At 42.4% G+C, this 24,701-nt stretch overlaps 1 protein-coding gene and 1 long non-coding RNA gene across 2 annotated transcripts in view; both read left to right on the forward strand.

Moving 5' to 3' along the window:
- The first annotated feature begins 1,452 nt into the window (after positions 1–1,452).
- LOC308306432 lies at positions 1,453–16,833 on the forward strand. Its single transcript, XR_013963155.1, has 3 exons — positions 1,453–1,577; positions 10,335–10,386; positions 16,722–16,833. It is a non-coding gene; the product is annotated as an uncharacterized lncRNA (long non-coding RNA).
- Positions 16,834–18,389: 1,556 nt separating this feature from the next.
- dicer1 (dicer 1, ribonuclease type III) overlaps positions 18,390–24,701 on the forward strand; it is a gene marked incomplete at both ends in the record, with an annotated part of 72,619 nt that continues 66,307 nt past the window's right edge. Inside the window, 3 exon segments of the mRNA XM_080751145.1 lie at positions 18,390–18,503; positions 22,873–23,035; positions 24,155–24,285. Of these exon segments, the coding sequence (XP_080607271.1) occupies positions 18,390–18,503; positions 22,873–23,035; positions 24,155–24,285 (408 nt within the window).

Consider the following 24,701-nt stretch of genomic DNA (forward strand, 5'->3'; position numbering starts at 1 on the left):
TGTATTTATAATACTGAACTATATGTTGTTCCAGGGACCCCCACAGAACAAAACTTTGAGTTAAACATGTTCACTTTAAAAGGATATATATATCTATATTCAGATTAGCACAATATGTCAAGATTTTTTTAATGTGCTGTAATTTTTTTACACGGAAAACAAACTACAAAACCTGACACCAGGTTTTAAAGGTTGTATTGATTGTCGGTTGCCTATTAACGATCAGCGGTGCTTTTTCAAGGGGAATATAGATAAGTACATGCTTCCATTTTGCAGTCTTTATATAAATCTGTATCATTTATTTAGGTTCATGTTTAAGTGTATTTCCTGTTTACACCCTGAAACCTGACACTGTGCGTGGGTAGTAGGTAGGCCTATTAAAGGGATATTTCACTTTAAAAGTCCCGTCTGATACGCTCCCGACCGGATCAGAAGCCCGAGATTGAAAGCGATACCAGCTAGGCTAGCTGTAACCTCGCGTCACCAGGCTTTCTCGGGGGAAAGCCTGGTGATCGTTTACAACGGGCCGTTTGATCCTGTGTCCTGTCTAAACGGAAACCACAAGCAGAAGAAGCGGCGTCGCTTTGTTTAGGTTCCCCCCGTTTGTTTCCCCAATCCCTATTAAAATGCTCGAGTAGCCTAGTGTAGTCTTGCCACTCGCTATGAGTTTAGTCTTGCGTAGCCAGACAACTATTCTACAATCTCTGAATGCTATATAGAGTCTGGAACGGCAGCTCCTGAACGGCGAGTAACGGAAGTAGCCAATACTGCACTGAAATGTAGTCCAATTGGAAACATAACAGAAACACACTCGCACATACAGAGTCATTCGAGCGGCATATTCTTGTAATGGGTGTATAGTTTAAGAAAACATTTGAAAACATCATGGAAGTAACACAACAACACCAGAGAAAGACGAAATAACAACCCAAAAATGTTGAAAGGAGAAATAATGCTTCCAGTAGGACATGTTATTGCTACTGCACCAAGGGAGCGGTTGCGTCACATCCGCTCTATCTCGTACTCATCGTATCTAATTTATTTCCGTGCCCCAGACTTTATGCCGGGAGCATTTGCAAATCGCAGAGGCAACAGTCTGGCGACGTGAGACAACTACGAGTTGGATTAAAAGATGCAAATATCAAACACATTTTCTAAAAGCAAAACTACGCTGCATCAAGGGGTTTATTAGGTAGGCCCTAAAAGTTATGTCCTTGAGCGCAGGTGGAATTATTTTGGGTTAAAACTGTTTCCGGTTTCATAGTTCCGGCCAAAGTGTAGTCCGTGTAGGACTACAACATGACGTAGAGTGGTTTCCGCTCCCAACCGGATCCAACCCCGAAAAGTGAAGGGATCCCAGGCTAAGGAGCAGCAGGACAGCCTGCTGAACGGCACCGCACGGCGGCTGGGAGGGAAAGGAACGGCCAACAGGCAGGCAGCGGTGCTGTACTGGGCAGCGAGCCGGAGGAGGGAGCCACTCACTCAGTCACTCACAGCCGGGACGACAAGGCACAACACGCGGCACCATTTCAAGCCGCGACACCAAACCCCGAATAAACACACTGCCCTGCTTTCTGGTGAGACCGAGCTGGAACACAACAACACACCGCGTGTGTGTTTCTGCCACCCTGTCGGCCTGTGTGTATGTATGTGTGTGTGTGTGTGTGTGTGTTTCCCTCTGTCTGCAATGCATACACAGGGTTAGCTGCTAGGATAGCATAGCATAGCGTGCTAACCGTGCAGTAGTGAAGACATGCATGCTGCTGTCTGTACCCTATGTGTGTGTGTGCTGTGGTGTTTGCGTGCGTTCAGTCAACGCTGGCACGCAGTGTGCGTCTTGTTTATTAATATTACAGTTTTTGGTTGCTTTCTTGTGACAGTGGGATTAAAAGCAGCGTTGGGGTGTTGTTGATAGCTTGCCGTTAGCATCACAGGATATTATGAACCCCTCCATCATGCTAGTTAGCCTGGCTAGTTAGCTTTTAGCATCTGTCTTCACAGCGTTAGAGCGAAGAGCTGTTGCACCGAAGTCGGCGACCTGTCAAGTTCTGTGACTCCTCAGTGGTGGGTCAAGACAAGTAAAAGTGTCAATGCTGCATTGTAGAAAATACTGTTGTAAGTAAAAGTCTGGAATTCAAAATGTAGGCTACTTTAGTAAATGTAAACACGTATTGATATCAAAATTCAAAATGTACTTATAGTACAAAAAGTAGAAAGTACTTGTAAAGGGCTAAAGGCCCATTCCCATTGGGCCAGATAACAGATAAAAAAAATCTCTTTCTCCAGATCTCTTAACATTCAAGTGGATGGTAGATACATTTACAAATAATTTCTGTTACATATATATATATATATATATATATATATATATATATATATATATGTATATATAAAATATGTATGTGACAGATATATATTTTTTATCTGTATCTACCAGTACCATCCACTTGAATGGAAAAATATCTGGAGAAAGAGATTTTTTTTTATCTGTTCTGTCCAATTAGAATTTTTCAAAATGTATAACATAGCAGATCTACAAGCCCACAATGCGCTGCGAGTGATGTATACAAGGTTGAAGTGGTTAATGTATGTTTTCTAATTAATTATCCAAATCTACAAAGTTACCAAAAAAAAGTAAAAAATCTAAATACATTTAGTGGGGTAAAAGCATTTGGATCAGAGATGTAGTCTAGAGGAGCAGAAGTAAAAGTATTGGAAATTGGAAACACTCAACTACACATACCTTTGTCTAATGTTTTTAAGTACAATAGGGAACTAAGTAAATGTACTTAAGTTATATTACACCACTTGTTCCAGGCATTGATTTTTATTTATCAGAACTTAATCTAAACGCACATCAAATAACTAATTGGCCTATCCGCTCCGCACTACCTGTACTAAACATACTAGAAATGGCGTGCCTGATTTAACAATTACATGTAATTTTTTCATTAAAGAAAGAAAAATGATAGCTGAGGGTGAGTGAGCGACCCCTGGAGTCACGGAATTGGATAGACATCTGATTTGGGCGTAGCACCTGTTAGCACACATGAGGGACTGTTTGGTTCAGTCCATAATGCACACACTGTCACACCAACCAGCAACAAGGTTCCATGTGGAAACTGTGCTCTGCTAAGTCTGTTTGCATTCTGTTAAATGTGTGTGTATATATTGTAGCCATATTACGTTTTATATATACACATATATATTGTATTAGTGTTTGTGCTCGTCATATTGAGAGTAGAATTTTAGCTGGGTGACAGAAAGACCAGTGAATTTTGAAGTCGTTTCCGTTTGTCAAATGTTAATTATTTATCTTTTGGGCCATACTGTGTTTTGGTGTAGCTGCCTTTACTCATTGTATTCCATTAATTGGTGCTAACATTAGTCAAATCTCCAGATAACGAGTAATTGAATAGTAATAGCTAATATAACTTATTTGCAATGTGATATGAAATTGGAATATTTGCTACGTCAATGACTCCATGAAATGTGTGGAGATCAGGCAACTTATTTGATCCCTAAAATGTGTTTTAGCGCAGATACTTTTGCCATGTTCTTCTTTAGTTGTTGGTTCTCTAACTTTTTTAATTTCAAGGACCCCCAATGACTCAAGAGTGTCGGGTCCATTCGGTTCTATTTGTGCACACACAGTTATAGAACTGTTGTAAGGGTCCATTTGGAACCACCTCAATGAACCCTGAGGGTCCCTGGACCACACTTTGAGAATTGCTGTTCCAACTCAGTGGTGGTTCTCAACCTTTTTAGGCCGCAACCCCCAAAATAATATTTGAACTGGGGACCACCCCACCCCAACGAGCACTTGGAGTTGTAAGAGTTGAGGCATTACATTTTGTATAACATGGTTCTATTGTGAATAGCTGATCTACAGTACATGCTCACAACGCCTCGCAACGTTGTGACCATTTAGATCGTCTGTTTTCACAATTTATGTCTCTAATATTTGACAATTTGTCCGATGTTTTATTTGTCAATTTAGAGGTATTTCCTTAAATTGTCACTTTACCCTCGTGTATACAATTAAACTTTATGTTGGTTTGATTACTGTTGAGTGAGAAAACAATTAAGTTAATAATCTGGGGACCCCCAAAAATCATTTGGGGACCCCCCACAGGTTGAGAACCATTACAGCTGTTCTGTACAACGCCCAAGGATCACGCTGTGACGAGTGTTGTTTGAGGTAATGTTGTCAGTTGCACCTTTTAAATTGTGCTACTGTGTTAATCTGGTTCGGCACTGTGGCACCCCACTGCTTGAGATGTGCAGACTGTAGATGTAAAACGACAAGTCAGCCTGCTTAATGTGTAAGCTGTTATCAATAACTCCTTTTTAATATGAAAGCTTTGTTGAAACTCAGAACCAGGAACACGAGAGGTATAAGGGCGTACATGCATTCACCCATTTAGGCCTAAAATTTGTGGATGCTTTAACTATTAAAAAATAGCAGATATACAAGCTCACAGCGCGGCACCGAGTGCCGCGCTGCGAGCTTGTAGATCTGCTATTTTTGAAAAAGTTGTGAAAATATGTGCAAATCTTTGAATATATGCATTTTCAAAGCGAACGTTTGTAACTCAAATTTTGCTTCTGGGTGGTCCCTGGAACTAGATATTTTGAGATGGGGGTCCGTGGCCAAATGCATATCATTTTGGGGGTCCTTCACATGAAAAGGTTTGAGCACCACTGACATAGTAGTCTCTCAAGAACAGACTAACTGAGCTCCAGTTAAGTGAAAAGGACCTTTTCTTTGACGATGGCTGGCCAGATTGCTGACATAGTTTTTCCAAAAATCTTAGAAGGATTCAAAAGACACTTATAGAATCGGGTCAAAATTGAAATTTCCACGATTTTTCAAAAATAGCAGATCTACAAGCTCGCAGCGCGGCACTCGGTGCCGCGCTGTGAGCTTGTATATCTGCTATTTTTCAATATTTAAAGCATAAAATATTGCGTCATAATGTGTTCAGGCCTAAATGGGTTAATGGCACTAAGGAGAAGATTAATGTTTGATGGCATTTTGCTCTGCAGAAAGACTGATTGCTCTCCTGGAAGTATCGATGCTCTCGTATCCGTGGTAATGTGTTTGTTTGACTTTGCCTCGCGAGGATCCGCAGTGTGCCGTGTCTGTGTGTAGCTTCCCTGGCAGCTCCTAGGGCTCTCTTGTTTATGTCACTGTCAGTGCGTGTGGCCTGGTTTATATATTCCCCTGATTTGGCGCAGGTTCAAGGACCGAGCTAATCTTTTATAGTTGTTAGTCACAGGTGGGGGAAGGTTGAATTCCAGGTTTCCCGTGCCGTGTGCGTTATATTGTATCGAAGTCACGGTTGACAGATTTTAATCACCAATCGATTCAGGTGCTGCTGTGTTAATACAAGTTTGCCAGATTTTCCGTACAGGGATCTTGGGGCTGCTTGATTGCGGCAAGGATCACAATAATAATCACAATCATTTTGGTCAATATGAGATCATGATTGGTTTAATATTTCACTTTTAGAAACGTAAAGCATTTATTAAACTTAAAAAGACAAACAAAGAAAACAATGGATTCTCTTGAACCTATGTTTTGTTCCTTTGGTTTTGTCGTGGACCACTTTGTGTTGCATTTCAGATGGTCAAACACAGTGGTCGTATTGCCTTGTGGTGCAGACAGACAGCACACAGTGTCATAAATCTTGCACAATATTTGTTGTTCCTTGTCAGACGGTGTTTCCAAACAGCTGTTTTTTCTTTTTGTTTTTTTTCTTTTTCGTTTTTGATGTATGTATCAATGCACTATATAAGTCAGTAATTGACTCCCTGTTCTTGGCCATGGCAGAGTCCGTTAGATCAGTGGTTCTCAACCTGTGGGGGTCCCCATATTATTTTGGCAGGTCCCCAGATGATTAACTTAACGTGCATCATTGATTTCTCTCTAAACAGTAAACAAACCAACATAAAGTTTAAGTGGGTATCTGCACATTCCTAAAGTGGCAATTTAAGGACTTTTTAACACCTCTAAAATGACAAATTAAACATTGGCCAAATTGTCAATTATTAGAGGCAGATATTGTGAACATAGCCGATCTTACATGCTCACAACGCCTCGCGTTGTGAGGCGTTGTGAGCATGGAGATCTGCTATTTTCACAGTAGAACCGTGATGTAGGCCTACACAATGTTATGCCTCAACTCTTAGTGCTCGTCAGGGTGGGGGGTCTCCAGTTAAAATATGATTATTTTGGGGGTCTTGGCCTGAAAAGGTTGAGAGTGAGACCCACTGCGTTAGATCTTGGCCCAAGAAGGAGGACATGTTCTAATATGCAGCGGTTGACCCGCGGCCTCGGCACTCCCACGTGCTCAGAAGCTGGACAACACATGCAACAACCAGCACTTACAGTATGTCATGGGAAAACACGTTGACATGTGCTGGAAATGCAAAATCCATTTCAAAGACAAACCAGAGGCACCATTCATCTGGACCACCCCTCAGTCTTAAAGACCCCCCACTGTACACACGATTTGTAACTAGCCTAAATGTAAGGTGTTGGGCCTGTCACAATTATTACATAACCGTTTAATTGCAATTATTTGACATAATCGTAATTGTTTTGTCATAATCGTCATAGTCGTTTCCATGTTGAAAAGTATTTTCAAAAATAGTGCAAATAGCAGATCGACAAGCTCACGATATGTCGCGATGCGCCCGTTGTGAGGTTGTAGATCGACTATTTCCACTATCAATGTTTTATATCAACTTTTATAAAGTTGTCAAATATGTCAGTCATTTCTTTGTATATTTAGGTTGTGTGTCATATCTGCCATGTGCAACTTCAAAGCCTACAAGCCAAACAGAAATGTAATTGTCAACTGTTAATTGTTAATCGCAATTATTTAAGTGACAATCGTCGTGTAAATAATAAATATAATATAATTTGTCTAGCACCATAATCGTGACAGCCGATAAAAGGGATAGTATGTATGATGTCAGACGTCATAGGACTTTAACATAACGAGTAACCGAGTTACTGGGGTCTCACAGAGACTGGGGTCTCACAGCACACGGTTGGCACACGGTTGGTTCTACAGACTCCAACTTTTGCACACGGATAGCTCAGATATTTGCCTATGTTCTTAGCTGCTTCCCCTGCCGTTACTGTACTTGCACAATTCCAGTTGTATATATGTTACAGTATGTTCAAGAAACCAGTAAAAGTTGTCAAGGAGCACTCGTTTTGACGTTCACCACACACTAATCACCACCAGATGGCGACGTCAGCCACTGCTCTGCCATTCACCAGAGTGTATATAAGAGAGTTACGTCACGCTTTGAACTCGCCGCAGACCGGAAGTGTTTACTCTTTATTTACTAGCCTAGCCTAGCCTAGCCTAGCCTAGCCTAGCCATTAGCTCCATTGTAGTCACTTGGACAGGGCGTTTAACGTGCGCTTGCCCAGGCCTTACGGCCTGGGCATAAATATAACGATTGCATTCACCACGGCTTCGTAACTCGCGCGGCGCTCCGCCGGCCGCGCGGCCCTGGCCCGCTCTTCGCGGCCACTCGCGCCTGCGGCGCTCGGGGGCGAAGAGCAGGACCAAGGTCCGCTGGCCTTCGCGCCGCTTGGGGCTTCGTGGACCCAGGGGGGCCTCGTAACTCGTTTGGGCTTCGTGGATACAGGGGGGCTTCGGTAGCCGCTCGCAGTGTCGTGGACAATAGAGCGGCGCACCGCCTGGAGTACGTTGTTGTGGCGACCGCTTGCTCCGCCCCGTGCCGCACCACGAGTGCTCCGCGTCTCGAATGTGCTGTTTCTCTAATATACTATGACATATACAGTACCTCGCCCTTAGGTGTCTTACTGGTATATAACATATTATATTCACCAGCCAGCCCTGGTGAATAATAATAATCAGGTTAGATTTAGATTTAGTGTCCCTAGATGTAGCTCCACCAAGCATGGGTTTTTCCAGGTCGGGGGTGGAGGGGCGTCGAGCCGTTTTAACCAGCAGCAAATGTTGTGTGAGCGCAGCATTAAAAATGAAGGCTTGTGTCTGCTGAGCTGATCTGACTGGCCCCGGATTGGTTGCAGCTGTGCGGCACAGCGGTGGTCTACACCAGAGACGTGTGGTCTTGATTTGGGGGTCCTTTTTGTGTCTTTAATAAGTGTTGAAATGTCCCCGTCCCTCGTCTGCCGTCAAGTTACGAATGCCGCTGTGGTGGAAGAAGTACTCCCATTTTTCACTTCAGAAAATTAAATCAATACCACAATGTAAATATACTCTGTTACAAGTAAAAGTTTGGTATTCTGAATTTTCTTGAGTAAAAGTACAAAGGTATCGGCACAAAAAAATACTCAAAGCATATCACGTATTTAGGCCTAGAATTATTGAATGCTTTAACTATTGAAAAATAGCAGATATACAAGCTCGCAGCGCGGCACTCGGTGCCACGCTGTGAGCTTGTAGATCTGCTATTTTTGAAAAAAGTTGTGAAAATGTGTGCAAATCTTGGAATATATATGTATTTTTAAAGCGAACGTTTGTAACTCAAATTTTGCTTCTGGGTGGTCCCTGGAACTAAATATTTTGAGATGGGGGTCCGTGGCCAAATAAATATCATTTTGGGGGTCCTTCACATGAAAACGTTTGAGAACCACTGACATAGTAGTCTCTCAAGAACTGTGTAAGGAAAAGGACCTTTTCTTTGACGATGATGGCTGGCCAGATTGCTGACATAGAAACATAGGGTTTTTCTAAAAACCTTAGAAGGATTCAAAAGACACTTATAGAACCGGGTCAAAATTTTAATTTTCACATTTAAAAAAAAAAATAGCAGATCTACAAGCTCGCAGCGCGGCACCCTCGCGCTCTGAGCTTGTAGAGCTGCTATTTTTCAATAGTTAAAGCATAAAATAATGATACACAATGATGTGTACCCGTTCTAAATGGGTTTTTAAGTCACATATTGGAGTGGCTAGCACCGCTAAAGAATACCTCAAAATTGTACTTGAATGTAGTTACTAGTTAGTTATTTTACACCACTGCTGCTGAACTCAGTCGTTTTCAAAGTCAGTCCTTATGGGGGTTCCACAGGGTCCCCAGCCAAATGATTGATATAGTTAGGAACCAAATGTACACTTGTGTGTCTCTAAATATGATTTACGCATTTGTAAAATATGTCACTGTGATGCTTTGAGCTTGTAATGACATGCCTGATCTAGGGATGCCAGATGAAAGTGGCTAAAATCAGGACACATCCAGGTGCATTAACTTGTCATCAAAAGAGTCGAATAATGGCCGATGTATCGCTCTGGCTCTGTCCCCCCCTGAAACATGTCAGCCTGCTTACCCATCAAGGAGGCAGTGGCTCAGGGGTTGAGAAACCGTCATTAATAATAATAATTTGTATAGCACCTGACATGAAATGCAGCTCAAAGCGTTTTACAGAGCAGAAAATGAAGCACAATGTGCTTCATTGAGGATTCCCAGTTCCCCTAGTTGCTCCTGGTGAGCAGGTTGGTGCCTTGCATGGTTTCCTTTGCCGTCGGTGTATGGATGTGTGTGTGAATGGGTGAATGTAATGCACAATCTATGTAAAGCGGCTTGGATGGGGATGGGAACGATATGAACATTTCATATCACGACTATTGTGATAAAATACATCGCAATTTACGATATTATCGTGATAATCAAAATCCATTATCCTGGGGTGGAACATTCGCCAAAAAATAGCAGATCTACAAGCTGAGCTTGTAGACATTTGATAGAAAAAGAAAAAAAAACTGTATCAAGTACGTATATTATAAGTACCTTTTACCAATTATATTGGGTTCACGCGGTACTGGTTATGCAGCTCGGCAAATAAAAGCTGAATTGATCCCAGTGCATGACGGAGGACGATATCACGATAAATTAAGGCCATGGCTACACGGAGCTGGATATTTCTGCGCTGTTGGGGCTTGCAGCCACATGAAGCTGGATATTTCGGCCGCAAAGCTGGATATTTTTTAAACCGGATAAATAAGTGAAGTCATTGAAAAATATCCGATTCACTGGATCTGTGTAGACATGGAACCCGGATATCTCTGAAAACTTTACTGTGTGTGTGCTTGTTAGACCTAGATATCTTTATCGTGTGGACCTAGATATTTTTGTGGATATCTGAAAAACCGGGATATATGAAATATCCAGCTCCGTGTAGCCATGGCCTAAATCTCCTCGATACGATTATCGTGAGTGTTTTTTTTTATCACGATAAACGATAATATTGTGTCTTGGATAAAGGAGATATATACATGCACCATTGACCATTTACCCATGCTTTGTGTTTTCTTCTGGCAGCGCTCTAGAAGCCCGGTTAGAAGTCCCACCACCACTGCCCTTCAGTACAGAGGTAAGATCGGTTTCTTTCTTCTCTTTGTCCTGATAAAAACCTGTTCAAGATGTGGCCGGTTTGTTTGGCTGGAGAGCGGCCATGTTGTTCCTGGGCTCTGCCAAAGCTGGGGATGATGTTGTCAAGACTTTAACTCGATCAGACCGGGCACGTTTTAACCATTATTTTATACTTTGCCTATTGAGCTTGTGGATCTGCTATTTAAAAAAAAAGAAAAAGCTAACTTTTGTAACTCAAATCTCTGCTTCGGGGGGTCCCTGGAACAACATATTTTGAGATGGGGGGGGGGGGGGGGTCCGCGGCCAAATACTTGAAAAAGTCCATTGATTTAGTCGAAGGATTTAGAAGACACAAGACTTGAACACATTTTCACACATTTTTTTTTCTCTTCAAAAATATTAGATCTACAAGCTCGCAGTGCTGTGAGCTTGTATATCTGCTATTTTTGAATATCTAAATTATAAAATAACGATTAAAGCGGTTCAAATCTTAAGGTGACACGGATGCATTCCCGGTCTAGATGGCTTAAATCCGTGCACGTGTTGGTGTTGTTGTGTTTCGACCCTGACATCATCTTCACCCTGACATTTCTCTCAGCCCGTCAGAGCCTTCCATCCGCACATCCTGTTGCACCGCCTCTCGCTTGTTTGGTAAACAAAGGGATTACGGAGTCCTGATTTGTATCGTGACCGTGAATGGATGCCCGTCGGGAAGCTGGAAAGTTTCTTTGACGTTGGCGGTAAACGCAGCGGAAACCCTTCTAAACGTCTGATTTATAACACTTGGAACACAGAAAAAAAAAAACGTGGACATCACCTGTGCTTATCTTGGCTGCCAGACAGCCGAGTCTTGTCAGCTTAAATGCATAGATTAAAGTTCTCAGTGGTCACAGCTGATTTCAGTCAGAAAAGGGAAAATCACATGGAAGCAGGTCTTCTATGGAAGCACGTTGCGCAGAAAATAGCCGATCTACAAAGGCTATTTTTGGTTATTAGTGGGCAACACATTATAGTCCTAGGGAAACTTTATAGACTTCTAGGGTAACTGTTTATAGATCTTTTCCGCTGCCATTGGAAATGGCAGGGATAGGGAATCAATGGGAGTGGGAATCAATTGGTCGAGCTTCACGTGACAGTTAGCTTAATGTAGAATATAGTCAGCAACCGTCTGCAACCACACTCGCAATTTCAAATTGTTTCTTTCTAGTTACTTTAACATTAGAGCATTTGAAGTATTCAAACTACCAATATGTTTACACTTTGACTAGCATAGTTTTACCATAACTAATGTAGATTACTGCCAAGGCTTTTTCCTATAGTCTAGGTCAGTTTTCCAAAAATCTTAACCCCGAAGACAAATCGTGTTAATTTGTGGCATACATGTTTCCGAGGGGTATTGAGTCGTGCTGAATCCAAATCTGATGCTTGATTTGATGGCACATATACAAGACTCCTCGTGTGTGTTAAAAACATCTCCTGGAAAACTCATCCAACCAAAAAGCAGATCTATGGTGAACTGCCGCCAATAACAACAACCGTAGCATGTCGGAGAGTAGCTCTGGTCCATGGCGTTAGTGGAGTTCTCCCTAACTCTATGTTCCTCCACATCCCAAATCCTTGGCAAATCCGGAAAGATCCGTCGTCTGGTCCGAAAATAACAAAAACTGTTTCGCCCCTCACCAAACCAAAGGTATCAGTGGACAGTTGAAAGCTTACTCTACGTGGATGCGGTCTGAGCCCCCCACCACACGATTAAAATACATTTCTAGGGTGAAATGGAAAAAAAAAAAAAATCCCAAGAAATGGTCTTCTAGTTTATCACTATTTGTCGTCGCCATCAAGGTGCCAACTCACTACTGCCGCGCAGGTCAGAGGACCGAATTGCACAGAGCATTGTCTCATTGGGTGTTATTCAACTCTGCGACGTTGGAAGCGCTGTTTCGTAAAAACATTCTTCAACCAGGAAGAGCGTCTATCCGGTAGAATATTTTTCATTTCGCCTTAGAAATGTATTTTAATCGTGTGGTGGGGGGCTCAGACCGCGTCTTTGTTATTTTCGGACCAGACGACCGGTCTTTCCGGATTTGCCAAGGATTTGGGAGGTAGAGGAACATAGCGTTAGGGAGAACTTCACTAACGCTATGGATCAGAGCTAGTCGGAGAGCAATCTTTGCTGGTCACTGCTACCGTTCCAAGGATCAAGTAATATATCCTGCTATGGCGGCTCCCCCAGTCGTCCAGAGGAACCAGGCCTCATACATATCCTGACACCATCTCCAGGGACACAGGACTTGCATTCCAACTGGGAACTGGGAGCAGCAATGGCCGACAGGACCCGATGGAAAGACGTAGCATTTAGGATCTCGACGACAGTCGAAGGATGATGATGATGATGAATCCAAATCTGCTGTATGCCCAGCTAAAAAATGTCCGCCAAGCCCTCAAAATGGACCATTTAAAGATAGCAGCCACCACTATGCTGAAACATAAAAGCGCCAATATCTCGGCTTCCAAGCCATTTTCATGCTTTAGTGTGTATGTGTGTGTGTGGTGTAGGCTGTCATTTTGTTCTGTTGCTGTTGTTAGTCATGGTTGCCAGTTCCCACCTGATATCATGTCGGAGTTCAGACTCATTCAGACCATAATGAATAACTGATAGCTTGCATAACGTCTTCAGGCTAGGACTTAAATCTAAGATGTACAGCTCATCATTGAGGTCATTGTATGCTTGTGGGTAGTGTCTATTCATGAATCCTCCAAAGATGATGATACGATCTCCCACCATGCAACAGCACATCCCACACAGCCTACAGGGGTCTTTCCCCTTGGTCTCAACCTGCTTCCAGGAAAAGGTCTCTGGACTGAATTTCCACAGATCATTGAAGTACTGGTTCCCATAATTCCAGCCACCAAATATGTACAGCTCTCCATTGTAGGTAAAGGCTGAATGACTTGCACGTTCTTCTGGGAGAAGCTGTGCAGAAAGTTTCTTCAGCCAGCAGTTGGTCTCTGTGTCAAACACAGTGGTGTTGTTTAAGTTCCCCTGTCTCCACCGGCCCCCAAATACAAACATCTTTGTTCCAATGATGGTGGCAGAGTGACTGTATGGTGGTGGAGTTCCTCTGGTGTTAATTAAAGACCAGGCCTTTATGGTGGTATCCAACTTGTACATGTCTTTAGTATCTCCAGTCTGGGTGTATCCTCCATACACATACATTACCTTCTCCAGGACACAGGCTGAGTGGTAGCTCCTTGCTTCTGGAATAGACCCAGAAATATTGGGTTTGAACCAGCTGTGGGTGTTGACATCAAAGGCATAAGTAACATTGTAAGGATACAGTCCTCCCCAGATGTAGACTATTTCTTCTACCAGCACAGCTGTGTGGCCATGGCGCCTGGAGGGAACCTCAATGGGACTTTTTCCTCTCTCATTTGTCACTGAGGGCAACTTCCCCCAACGCAAAGACACTGTGTTGAAGATGAGGACTTCAATCTGGTCCCTTTTGTTCAGGTAGCTGTTGTCTCCTCCAAATGAGTACAGCTTGTGTCCGACTACCACAGCAGCATGGTTGGATTTCTTATGTCCTCCTTTCAGATGTGTCGTCCAGTGAAACATTTCACACTCCAGCACGTGAATCAGTGCAACTAATTTACAGGACAGTTTAATTAGTAGGAATAGTTGTTGAATGACATTTTTAGTTTATTGGACGTTTACTTTTAAAGACCAGTACATTGGTTGTGATGACAACGTTGTGATGTAATTGTGTGATGTCATAGTATTTGGAATCTAGATCCATCCAGACTAGTATAGATCCCTGGTGGATCTCAGTCAACTAAGGAAGAGGGTTTAAGTGACTAGACTGTCATGATTACACACACACACACACACACACACACACACACACACACACACACACACACACACACACACAATGTGAATATTATGCAGCGTTGAAGTGACTTAACATCTGAGGCAGATAATGTCTTCTAAATCCTAACGGTGTTCTGAAAAACATATGTTGCTATATGAGTGGTGCTCAAACTGAAGTTGGACCCCCGTCTGATTGTTTTACCCCAAGACTCCCAAGACCCCAAGAGATATTTTTTCACTTTATAAAATACATATTCAAAGATTTGCCCAAATGTTCACGATTTGTCAAAATAGCAGACCTAAAATAGGGTCACGTAGGAAATCAGACCAATTCCCCCAGCCATCTTCCGTTGTGTCCCTTGCCTCTTCTGACTTATTTTCCAGAATTAGTTTCCATTTATCAGACAGAAAGGGATGGTACGGTTTTCATGCTTAAAACAAAGTGCTCATGTCCACCTCTGTGTTGCATGGCTATATACCAGGGGTCTTCAACGTTTTCAGGCCGGGGACCCCCAAACTGATGGGGAGATGGAGCAGGGACCCCTACCACCTCGTAGGGTGGGGGGGTCGGGGCTACGACATATTTTTTATTTTAACTCATTGACTGCCAAGGCACGAGTTTCACGAGTTATTACAGTACTCCCAGGCTGCCACAGCCCGAGTTTCCCGAGTTGGAAGCCATTTTGAAAAAAAAAAAAAAAAAAAAAAAAAAATTTTTTTTTTTTTCAAATTTTTTTTTTATAAAAAAATTTCTAAAAATGCCTCAAATGTATTAGGCATGATCGCAATTGCGAAATTGCATGTTTAGCCCCATAACAAACACATCTTTCAAAATGTCAAAAATGGCTGTTTTGTCTGACTTTGAAGGCTTGTATCTCATGAATGCCTGAACGGATTTCCAAGCGAATATTTTTGTTTGAAAGCTGTTAAAAAGTACTACACATATGGTGCATGATCTAGGCATGGGCGTGCACGATCCGTGCACTAAAAATTGATCCGTGCACTAGAAATTTGGAAGGTGGCAGTGTTTGTTTTGTTTGACTTTGAAGGCTTCTATCTCATGAATGCCTGAACGGATTTCCAAGCGGATTTTTTTGTTTGAAAGCTGTTAAAAAGTACTACACATATGGTGCATATATGGTGCATGGGCGTGCACGATCCGTGCACTAAAAATTGATCCGTGCACTAGAAATTTAGGAAAGTGGCATCCTGGTACTTGGCGGCCATCTTGAAAAGGGCATTCAATGAGTTAAACATGTACAAGTTACAGCGAGCAGGGTGGGCCGTACCACTACCATTTCTAAACATACTACTTATTAACTGAGAACCAATGTCAATAATATCAACAATCTGTCAATTGCATAGTAATCATGTATTCAAGCTATTCAAAATGGATAGAATCATGATTTATTTTTTAACATAAATGTGAAAAATGAAAAAAAAAAAAAAAAAAAAAAAAACATTTTTTGAAACCTTTTTTTTGTTTTGTTTTTTGTTTTTTGCAATAATTTCGCGGACCCCCTGCAGTACCTCCGCGGACCCCCTTGGGGGTCACGGACCCCCTGTTGAAGACCCCTGCTATATACTGTAATCAGGAGAAAGCTTTCAACGTCCATCAACAACCATCTTTCAACATTGAGATGTGCCCTCACTGCCCTGCCTGCATGCTCTTGGGCATCTTGAGGCAGTGAGTTCTATTTGAATGGAGTGTCTGTGGTCCAATCTTAACATTTTGTACGCCAAACTCGTTCAGTAATGAGACAAGGCCACTGGAGGTCGCTGTGCCAAAACTCAGTTGTCTCGTCCAGACAAAGGATTAACTTTGTTACGTGCAGCTGCATGCATGGTGCGTGCCCTGTGAGAGACGCTGGTGCATATGTCATAACGTGACGCGCACAGAAGCAAAATGGAGCGTCTATGCTGCATAGACTTCTATTCTATGCTGAAACATAAAAACAGCTTTATCTCTGAATAAGGTGCAAAGAACGCCAGGGAAGCAGAGATCTGCTTGTTTTCACGGCGACACTTTACCGCGATGGTCGGGCCCCGGTTTGGATTTTAGTTTCGCGAGCGTTTGTAAACAAACAGATCTTCTTCCTCAATCGTCAGTGGACACTCACGTAACGCATTAGTGAACGGCGGCACCTGCAACAGCTTGAAATGTTAGAAACCTTGGCCGCCAAGGATCTTCACCCACTGATTCCACAGTGCAGACTGTGTTATCCACTGACTAACCACTGTTATTATTATTGTAATTATTGGGTCTGTCAATATAAGTTATCGGATAAAGTTGGTTGGAAAAATATTCACCAATATGGAATCTATGAAAAGGTTGTGGGGGTCCCTCCCTGCTTCATCTCTCTCAACTAAGGGGTCCTTGACCTGAAAACGTTGAAGACCCCTTGATGTAAATAATGCATAATAAGTGTTAAATGGCTCACTGTGTGAACGCTGTGCCTTCTCAGGTCAAGCTGCAACTGGGAGATGCGGGGGAACCTCATCGGGAGTTGATTGAGGGATAATCTATCATGAAGCCCAGATTAAGTGCCATTTGCCTGCACAGTATCTCTGACCTCACCTGTAAGTTAACGTTTCACGTTACACACACACACACACACACACACACACACACACACACACACACACACACACACACACACACACACACACACACGCGCGCAACTGAAGGAATTGAAAAGGCAGCCATATTGTTTGCATCTTTTATGTCTCGTCACACGCCCCTGTGTATGGAGGAAACCTGCGCAGTGGCTTTATGGTACACTGGTCAGGTTGTGTTACTGTACTCCAGGGACTGGTGGCCTAAAATGCCACGATACAGCATTGTTTTTTATTTTTGAGCGGTGGTAAACCGCTCCTAAGAGTGGCTGTGCGTGTGTCTGTAGCCACTTTTCCTCAGCGTTTTGCCATAGCAATGTGTTTTCCTCAGCGTTTTGCCATAGCAATGTGTTTTCCTCAGCCTTTTGCTATAGCAATATGTGTGTGTAGCCATATTACATCACCAATTACATCCTAGACTTATATCCTAGTCATAGCAATTGAAGACGTTATGCAAGCATGACCACCGCTCACTTCACATTGGGTATGATTTTTATCCTATAGAACAGGACTTGATCTGAACATATTTTGTGCCAGGGATCCCCAGAAGAGAGTATTTATGTACATACATAAACAAATAGCAGATGTACAAGCTCTGTATATCTGAGATGCCCGAAGAAGGTCTGTGACCGAAACGTTGCATAATAAAAGTGTTCATATTGCAAGTGTAGATGGTGTGCGTGTCATTATGTGCATCTTGTTTTTTGTTTAGAATACGTAGATCCCTGCCTACACACCCATCTCTGAGCTTGTCATGTGTGCAAGACGGGGGCAGACCTCCATTCAGAAACACCGCCACTGAGGTTAGGGTTAAAGGACAACTTTGTTTTTTTTACAACAAGGGTTCATATTTTAGATTGTAATTAGAGAAAAGAAAAAGTGAGTGTTAAAATGTTTTCATTTGCTTTGTTCTATTGTTTTATCGCGTTTACCGGGCTAAAATGTGCATGGGGGCATGCGTACAAGTGGCTAAATATGTCTTTTTAGACACAATAAGCCAGCAGTTTCTTTATTGCTATTTACAGTAACACTTCTAGCCTCCATAAGTCACATCCAACCATGAAAGGTTGCGTTGTATCTTGGGAATGGGCTTATTCTGTGTAAAATGAAATAATTTTAACACTCATCTTTTAAATTATTTTATTACAATCTAAAATATGAACCCTTGTTGTAAAAAAATAAAGTTGTCCTTTAAGGTTAGGTTTAGGTGACACCTCCATTTAGAATAATGGAGGTGTGTTCCCAAAAAAAAAAAAATAGCAGACATGCAAGTTCAAAATGATCTTTCATGCAGACCTGCTACTGTTGATGCGTTTGTGTGACGCTGTTGCATGATCAAGTAGAGGCGTTGATTTACGAGAAAAAACACAAAACAAATCTTGTCTCTCTCTCCCCAGTGAACTTTTAACAAGAGGAAAGAGAATGATGAAATGAGATAAACAGTGGACGACTGGAGGAGCCCAGCCCCCCCCCCCTCCTACCTCGGCCCCCCTCCCCCACCCCTGTGTGTGTGAAGCATGGCAGGTCTGCAGCTGGTCACCCCCGCCTCGTCTCCCATGGGGCCTTTCTTCGGCCTGCCGTGGCAGCAGGAGGCCATCCATGACAACATCTACACACCTAGGAAATATCAGGCAAGTTCTTTCTTTTTTTTTTACCCGTTTTAGGACTGAACACATTATGACGCAATATTTTATGCTTTAACTATTGAAAAATAGCAGATATACAAGCTCACAGCGCGGCACTCGGTGCCGCGCTGCGAGCATGTAGATCTGCTATTTTTGAAAAATCGTGAAAATTTGAATTTTGACCTGATTCTATAAGTGTCTTTTGAATCCTAAGATTTTTGGAAAAAACCTAGGTTTCTATGTCGCGTGCCTCCTTTTACCATACCGCTCCACCTAGCCCCCACCCCCGCTAGCCCCCACCCCCGCCTCCCCGCTCTCCCTCCTCTGTCCCACCGTCCCAGTCCACAGCGCACACGAGTGAGTTTTACATTATAGACATGCAATTGATCACAGCACAATAGAAAATAACAAATGTGTGCTGTAATAGCAATAAAATGACAACATGGCTATTTTATAGCGTCATTCCCACCGGGTAGAAATAGCGTTTTAAAAACAAATTCTCAACTAAAAAGAGGGTGATGGCATCATGCAGTGCGCATCGCGGCCGAAATTGATTAGCTTATGACTTTAGTGTTTTATAATAGACTAATAATAAAAATCTAAAAAGTAACTAGTAAATAAAGCGTCATGTTGTCAACAGCAGGACAACAGGACGGCAGTAGACGGCAGTTGTTGTTAATTATCGATATAGTTATCTTTATCGCCGCTTAATTATGTTCTATTTGTTATTGTTTTCACAGAGAAGCGCCTCTCTTTCCCCTTGTTAGTGAGCGCCGTGTTTTGCTTCATTTCATTTTGTTCCGAGTGCAAAATGCGTCGCATCGCGGCCGAAATTGAGTATGACAGAAGTGTTTTATCATAATAATAATCAAAATCTAAAAATTAGTCTAACTATAGTAAATAAAGCATCATGTTGTCAGCAGCAGGACTTTTTCTTCGTTCCATTTCCTTCTGAGTGAGGTCTTGGACAGAGAGGGAGAATGGGGAGGCGGGGGTTAGCGTGGGTGGGGGCTAGGTGGAGCGGTATGGAAAAAGGAGGCAAGCTTCTATGTCAGCAATCTGGCCAGCCATCGTCAACGAAAAGGTCCTTTTCACTTAACTGGAGCTCAGTTGGTCTGTTCTTGAGAGACTACTATGTCAGTGGATCTCAAACTTTTTTCATGTGAAGGACCCCCAAAATGATATTTATTTGGCCACGGACCCCCATTTCAAAACATCTAGTTCCAGGGACCACCCAGAAGCAAAATTTGAGTTACAAACGTTCGCTTTGAAAATGCATATATTCAAAGATTTGCACACATTTTCACGACTTTTTCAAAAATAGCAGATCTACAAGCTCGCAGCGCGGCACTCGGTGCCGCGCTGTGAGCTTGTATATCTGCTATTTTTCACTGGTTAAAGCATTCAATAATTCTAGGCCCTAAATGGGTTAACCCGTTTTAGGACTGTGGCTCGATTGTCGAAAGGGCCTTGTATGTGTGGAGTTTGCATGTTCTCCCCGTGTCCCCTAGGGCAGTGGTTCCCCAGATGTCTAGCCAAATGTTAACGTTGTTTTCTCACTCAACAGTAAACATACAGTATATATAGAGCAGGGGTCCCCAAACTAAGGCCCGGGGGCCAGACACGGCCCGCCTCCACATTTGACCCGGCCCCCTGAACAATGACGCAAAAAAAAAAAAGAAAATGTTGCTACTACAACCTCACTTTGCCCCAGTCATAGAACGTGAACGTGAGCCTAAGAGAAAAATTTTTTCAGAATGCAGGGTATTTAACCCGCAGTGGACACACGATTATTTTTTTTGTTCAATGCAAAGAAAAGGCTGTTTGTCTCATCTGTCAAGACACAGTGGCGGTATTCAAAGAATACAATCTGCGCCGACATTATGAATCCCGTCACAAAGACAAGGCCAAATGTGAGCAGACAAACTCTCAAAGCTAAAAAGTGGACTGTTAGCTCAGCAGACTACATTTGTACGCCAAACTCAGCTGAACCAATCGTCAGTTCGGGCCAGTTTCCGTGTTGCTCAGCTGATCGCAAGCGGCGGTAAACCTTTCACTGAGGGAGAGTTTGTCAAGAAATGTTTGAATGTTGTGGAGGAGGTGTGCATGTCCCGAGAAGAAAGATGTCTTTAATGCCGTGAGTCTGTCGGCGAGTACAGTCACCAGACGCGTTGAACCCCTGCGATAGGCACCCCTGCGATCGTCACACTTTTTCTGTTACAAACTGACCCTGGCCCCCCATCAGAGAAGGGAAAAGTTATGTGGCCCTCACTGGAAAAAGTTTGGGGACCCCTGATATAGAGGGTATCTGCACATTTCTAAAGTCACAATTTAAGGAATTGAAAGACCTTTTTAGTACCACTTGAACCCTAGCATCCATATTCTGAGAACTTGAGCCAAAAATAGACGATCTACAAGCTCACAATGCCTCGCAGCGGGGTTTGGTGTAGAGGGGGAAAAGAGCAGACTAAGTACAGAGTGAAAGGTCAAGTTTATTTAATATTGTCGGTTCAAGTGGTTAAATATCTGAAAACACGAATTGACATGAATCCAAAATAAACTGATGAAACTATATGGGATCTGTGAACAGGTTGTGGGGGTCCCTGCTTCATCTCTCTCTCAACTAAGGGGTCCCTGGCCTGAAAACGTTGAAGACCCCTGGGTCAACAGAAACATATGAAACACCTTCAGCTGGTGTAATTAATCGCTCCCAATTAGTTGGGCTGAGGCGTTGGACCGTAGAAGACCTGACCGTGACTTGATCAAAGATAATCTTTTACACATGTTGCGTTTTTTTTAAGGAACAGTTCACCCAAGAAACAACTTAAATATATTTTACTTACCCCTTTGATGAATATGAGATTATTTTATGCTTGTATAACATTCCTTCCATATGGTGAAGTAAGGAAAAACAAATATTGAAGTAAACATAGGCCAAGATTAACAGAAAACCTATATTTAAAAAGTTGATAAACGCTCCCTGGTGTATTCCCAAGTGTCTTCTACTGAGCCATTTATCGCTTTGTTGAAAACACCTTGTGTTGAAGGCAAATCTTAAGCACGAGCTAAGAACGCGCCTGGGCGTTAACACAGGTAGGGCTGTCACGATATGACATTTTACATAACGATTAATTGTCAATCAAATAATTGGCGATTAACGATTTAATTGTGTTTTTGTCGTGGATAATTACATTTCTGTTTGGCTTTTAGGCTTTGAAGTTGCACATGGTAGATATGACACATAACCTAAATATACAAAGAAATTACTGACATTTGACAACTTTACTACTTAAAAAATAACTTTGATAGTGGAAATAGCCGATCTACAAGCTCACAACGCGTCGCATCGAGCTTGTAGATCTGCTATTTCCACTATTTCGGACATTTTTCAACATTCACGATTATGACGATTATGACAAAATAATTGGGATAAGGTCAAATAATCGTCTAATAATCACGATTAGACGATTATGTAATAATTGTGACAGCCCTAAACACAGGTCACAACAAGTCACAACTTGTAGATCTGCTATTGTTAGCAAAGAGCCTTGGTGAGAAGGGAAAAAAGAGTGAAAGGTCAAGTTTATTAGGTAATGACCGGTTCAAGTGGTTAAATATCTGAAAACACAAATTGACATGAATCCCAAAATACACTCATGATCGTGCTGTCAAGCAATGAAACTATGGAATCTATGATAAGGTTGTGGGGGTCCCTGCTTCATCTCTCTCTCAACTAAGGGGTCCTTGGCCTGAAAACGTTGAAGACCCCTGCTGTAAACTATCTGAAGAGCGCTCTTTAGCACATTATGACGCAATATTTTATGCTTTAAATATAAAAAAACAGCAGATATACAAGCTCACAGCGCGGCACCGAGTGCCGCGCTGCGAGCTTGTAGATCTGCTATTTTTGAAAAATCGTGAAAATTAGATTTTTTACCCGATTCTATAAGTGTCTTTTGAATCCTTCTAAGATTTTTGGAAAAAAAAACACGTTTTTATGTCAGCAATCTGGCCAGCCATCGTCAAAGAAAAGGTCCTTTTCACTTAACTGGAGCTCAGTTAGTCTGTTCTTGAGAGACTACTATGTCAGTGGTGCTCAAACCTTTTCATGTGAAGGACCCCCAAAATTATATATATTTGGCCACGGACCCCCATTTCAAAATATCTAGTTCCAGGGTCCACCCAGAAGCAAAAATTCGCTTTGAAAATACATATTCAAAGATTTTCACACATTTTCACGACTTTTTCAAAAATAGCAGATCTACAAGCTGCGCTGTGAGCTTGTATATCTGCTATTTTTCACTGGTTAAAGCATTCAATAATTCTAGACCTAAATGGGTTAAACCTTGTTTCTTTGTCTCCCGCCCGTTCACAGGTTGAACTTCTTGAAGCAGCTCTTGAACACAATACCATTGTCTGCTTGAATACTGGCTCAGGGAAGACGTTCATTGCAGTACTCCTAACAAAAGAACTCTCCCACCAAGTCCGGGGAGACTTCCGGGAACGTGGAAAGAGGACGGTCTTTCTGGTGAATACAGGTGAGAGAAACTTAAGAGGACTCCATAATAAATCAAGCCACGCATCTAGAGCCCTGTGACTGTTTGTCTACCTATTACAAAGTGATGAAACATGCCTGTTGAATGTGTTTCTCCACTCTTTTGTGTTGTTTAGACCAGTGGTGTTCAGCCTTTTTTTAATTTTAAGCACTCAGTTTGATATGCATTAGGCCTCGCACCCCCATTTCATACGCTTTTCATTCATGGGACCCCAATCCACACTGTAAATACACTGAGAATATGCAAAAATGGAAACAACTGTAGCAAGTTCCATTTGTGACTCTTCATCATAGAGGTCTTTTTTGGGTCCTAAAGATCAATATTTATACCTGTCAGAGGGGAGTGTTGGGCGGGAGGAGTAGGACGAAGGCTCTATACTATAGTCTACTTCCTCGCGGTGGGGGATCCTCACTGGTATGTGATTCGGTACGATACAACGGCACTGACGACACACATAACCAGGGTTCCCACGGTTATGAAATTCCTGGAAATATTTTGAAATTAGAAAAATATTTTTCCAGTACTGGAAAAGTTTTGGAATTGATCAAGGGTCCTGGAAGGTCCTGGAAAAAATAACTATGCATTGTCTTTGGTTATTGATTTTGTTAATACCTCTGAAATGACAAATTAAACATCGGCCAAATTGTCAAATATTAAAGGCAGAAATTGTGAAAATAGCCGATTACATGCTCACAACGGGCGTTGTGAGCATGTAGATTGGCTATTTTCATAATAAAACTGTGTTATACAAAATTCCTCAACTCTCTTCAAATATGATTATTTCGGGGGGTCACAGCCTGAAAAGGTTGAGAACCACTGGCATACACTACCTGTCTTTGGGCATTGCACATAGCAGTAAGCGACTCGTTATTGAGCCGAATTATTAGTTATTAGTATTAATTAGTCCTGGAAATCGGGTTAAATATTCTGGTAAAGTTTAGGAAAAGTTTTGGAAATGAATTGCTAAAGATGTGTGGGAACCCTGCATAACACTGTGTGCGGGGAGGAGGAATCATTTGGCATGAGGACACGGCATTTGAGAGAAACCAAATTGAAGTGATGGCAGGCTGACTCTGGATGTTGTTTCCCTGGTGGTTGCAGTCCAGTCTGTGGTCCAGCAAGCAGCTACGGTCCGGACCCACTCGGACCTCCAGGTGGGAGAGTACACCAGCGTGGAGGAGGCCTCGGCATGGACCCGGCAGCAGTGGACAAGAGAGATGATCCAAAATCAGGTGCGAAGTAGGGCTGTTAACATTCCTCCCAAATTAAATTAGAATATTGGTCACAAATAGTGCCGGGTCTTGATTAATTAATTCGGTAGCTGCCTTGTGCAAGCGTTTTTCAAAATGTTTACCCTATTTTCGAGGGCGATCACGCGTGTGTCCGTAGGTGTGTCTGTTGTCTCTGTAGAAACGATCGTGTGCGTGGTGGAATGGAAAGACAGGTTGTTGTGGCTTCACCTAGTGTCCATTAAACAGTGTGTGAATGGACTCTGGGCGCTGTGGAAACCTATGGGGCTTTTAAGCCGTGACATCATTTTGTAGGCAGAGGAGAATCTGCCCCCAGATCATTTTCTGTCCCTCGCTATTTTCAACAGATCCGAGACAAAAATAACGACTAAAGTATAATTCTAACACTTTCCTTTCAA

Source organism: Nannobrachium achirus, assembly GCF_963921795.1.
Source record: "Nannobrachium achirus genome assembly, chromosome: 20".
Classification (NCBI taxonomy): Eukaryota; Metazoa; Chordata; class Actinopteri; order Myctophiformes; family Myctophidae; genus Nannobrachium; species Nannobrachium achirus.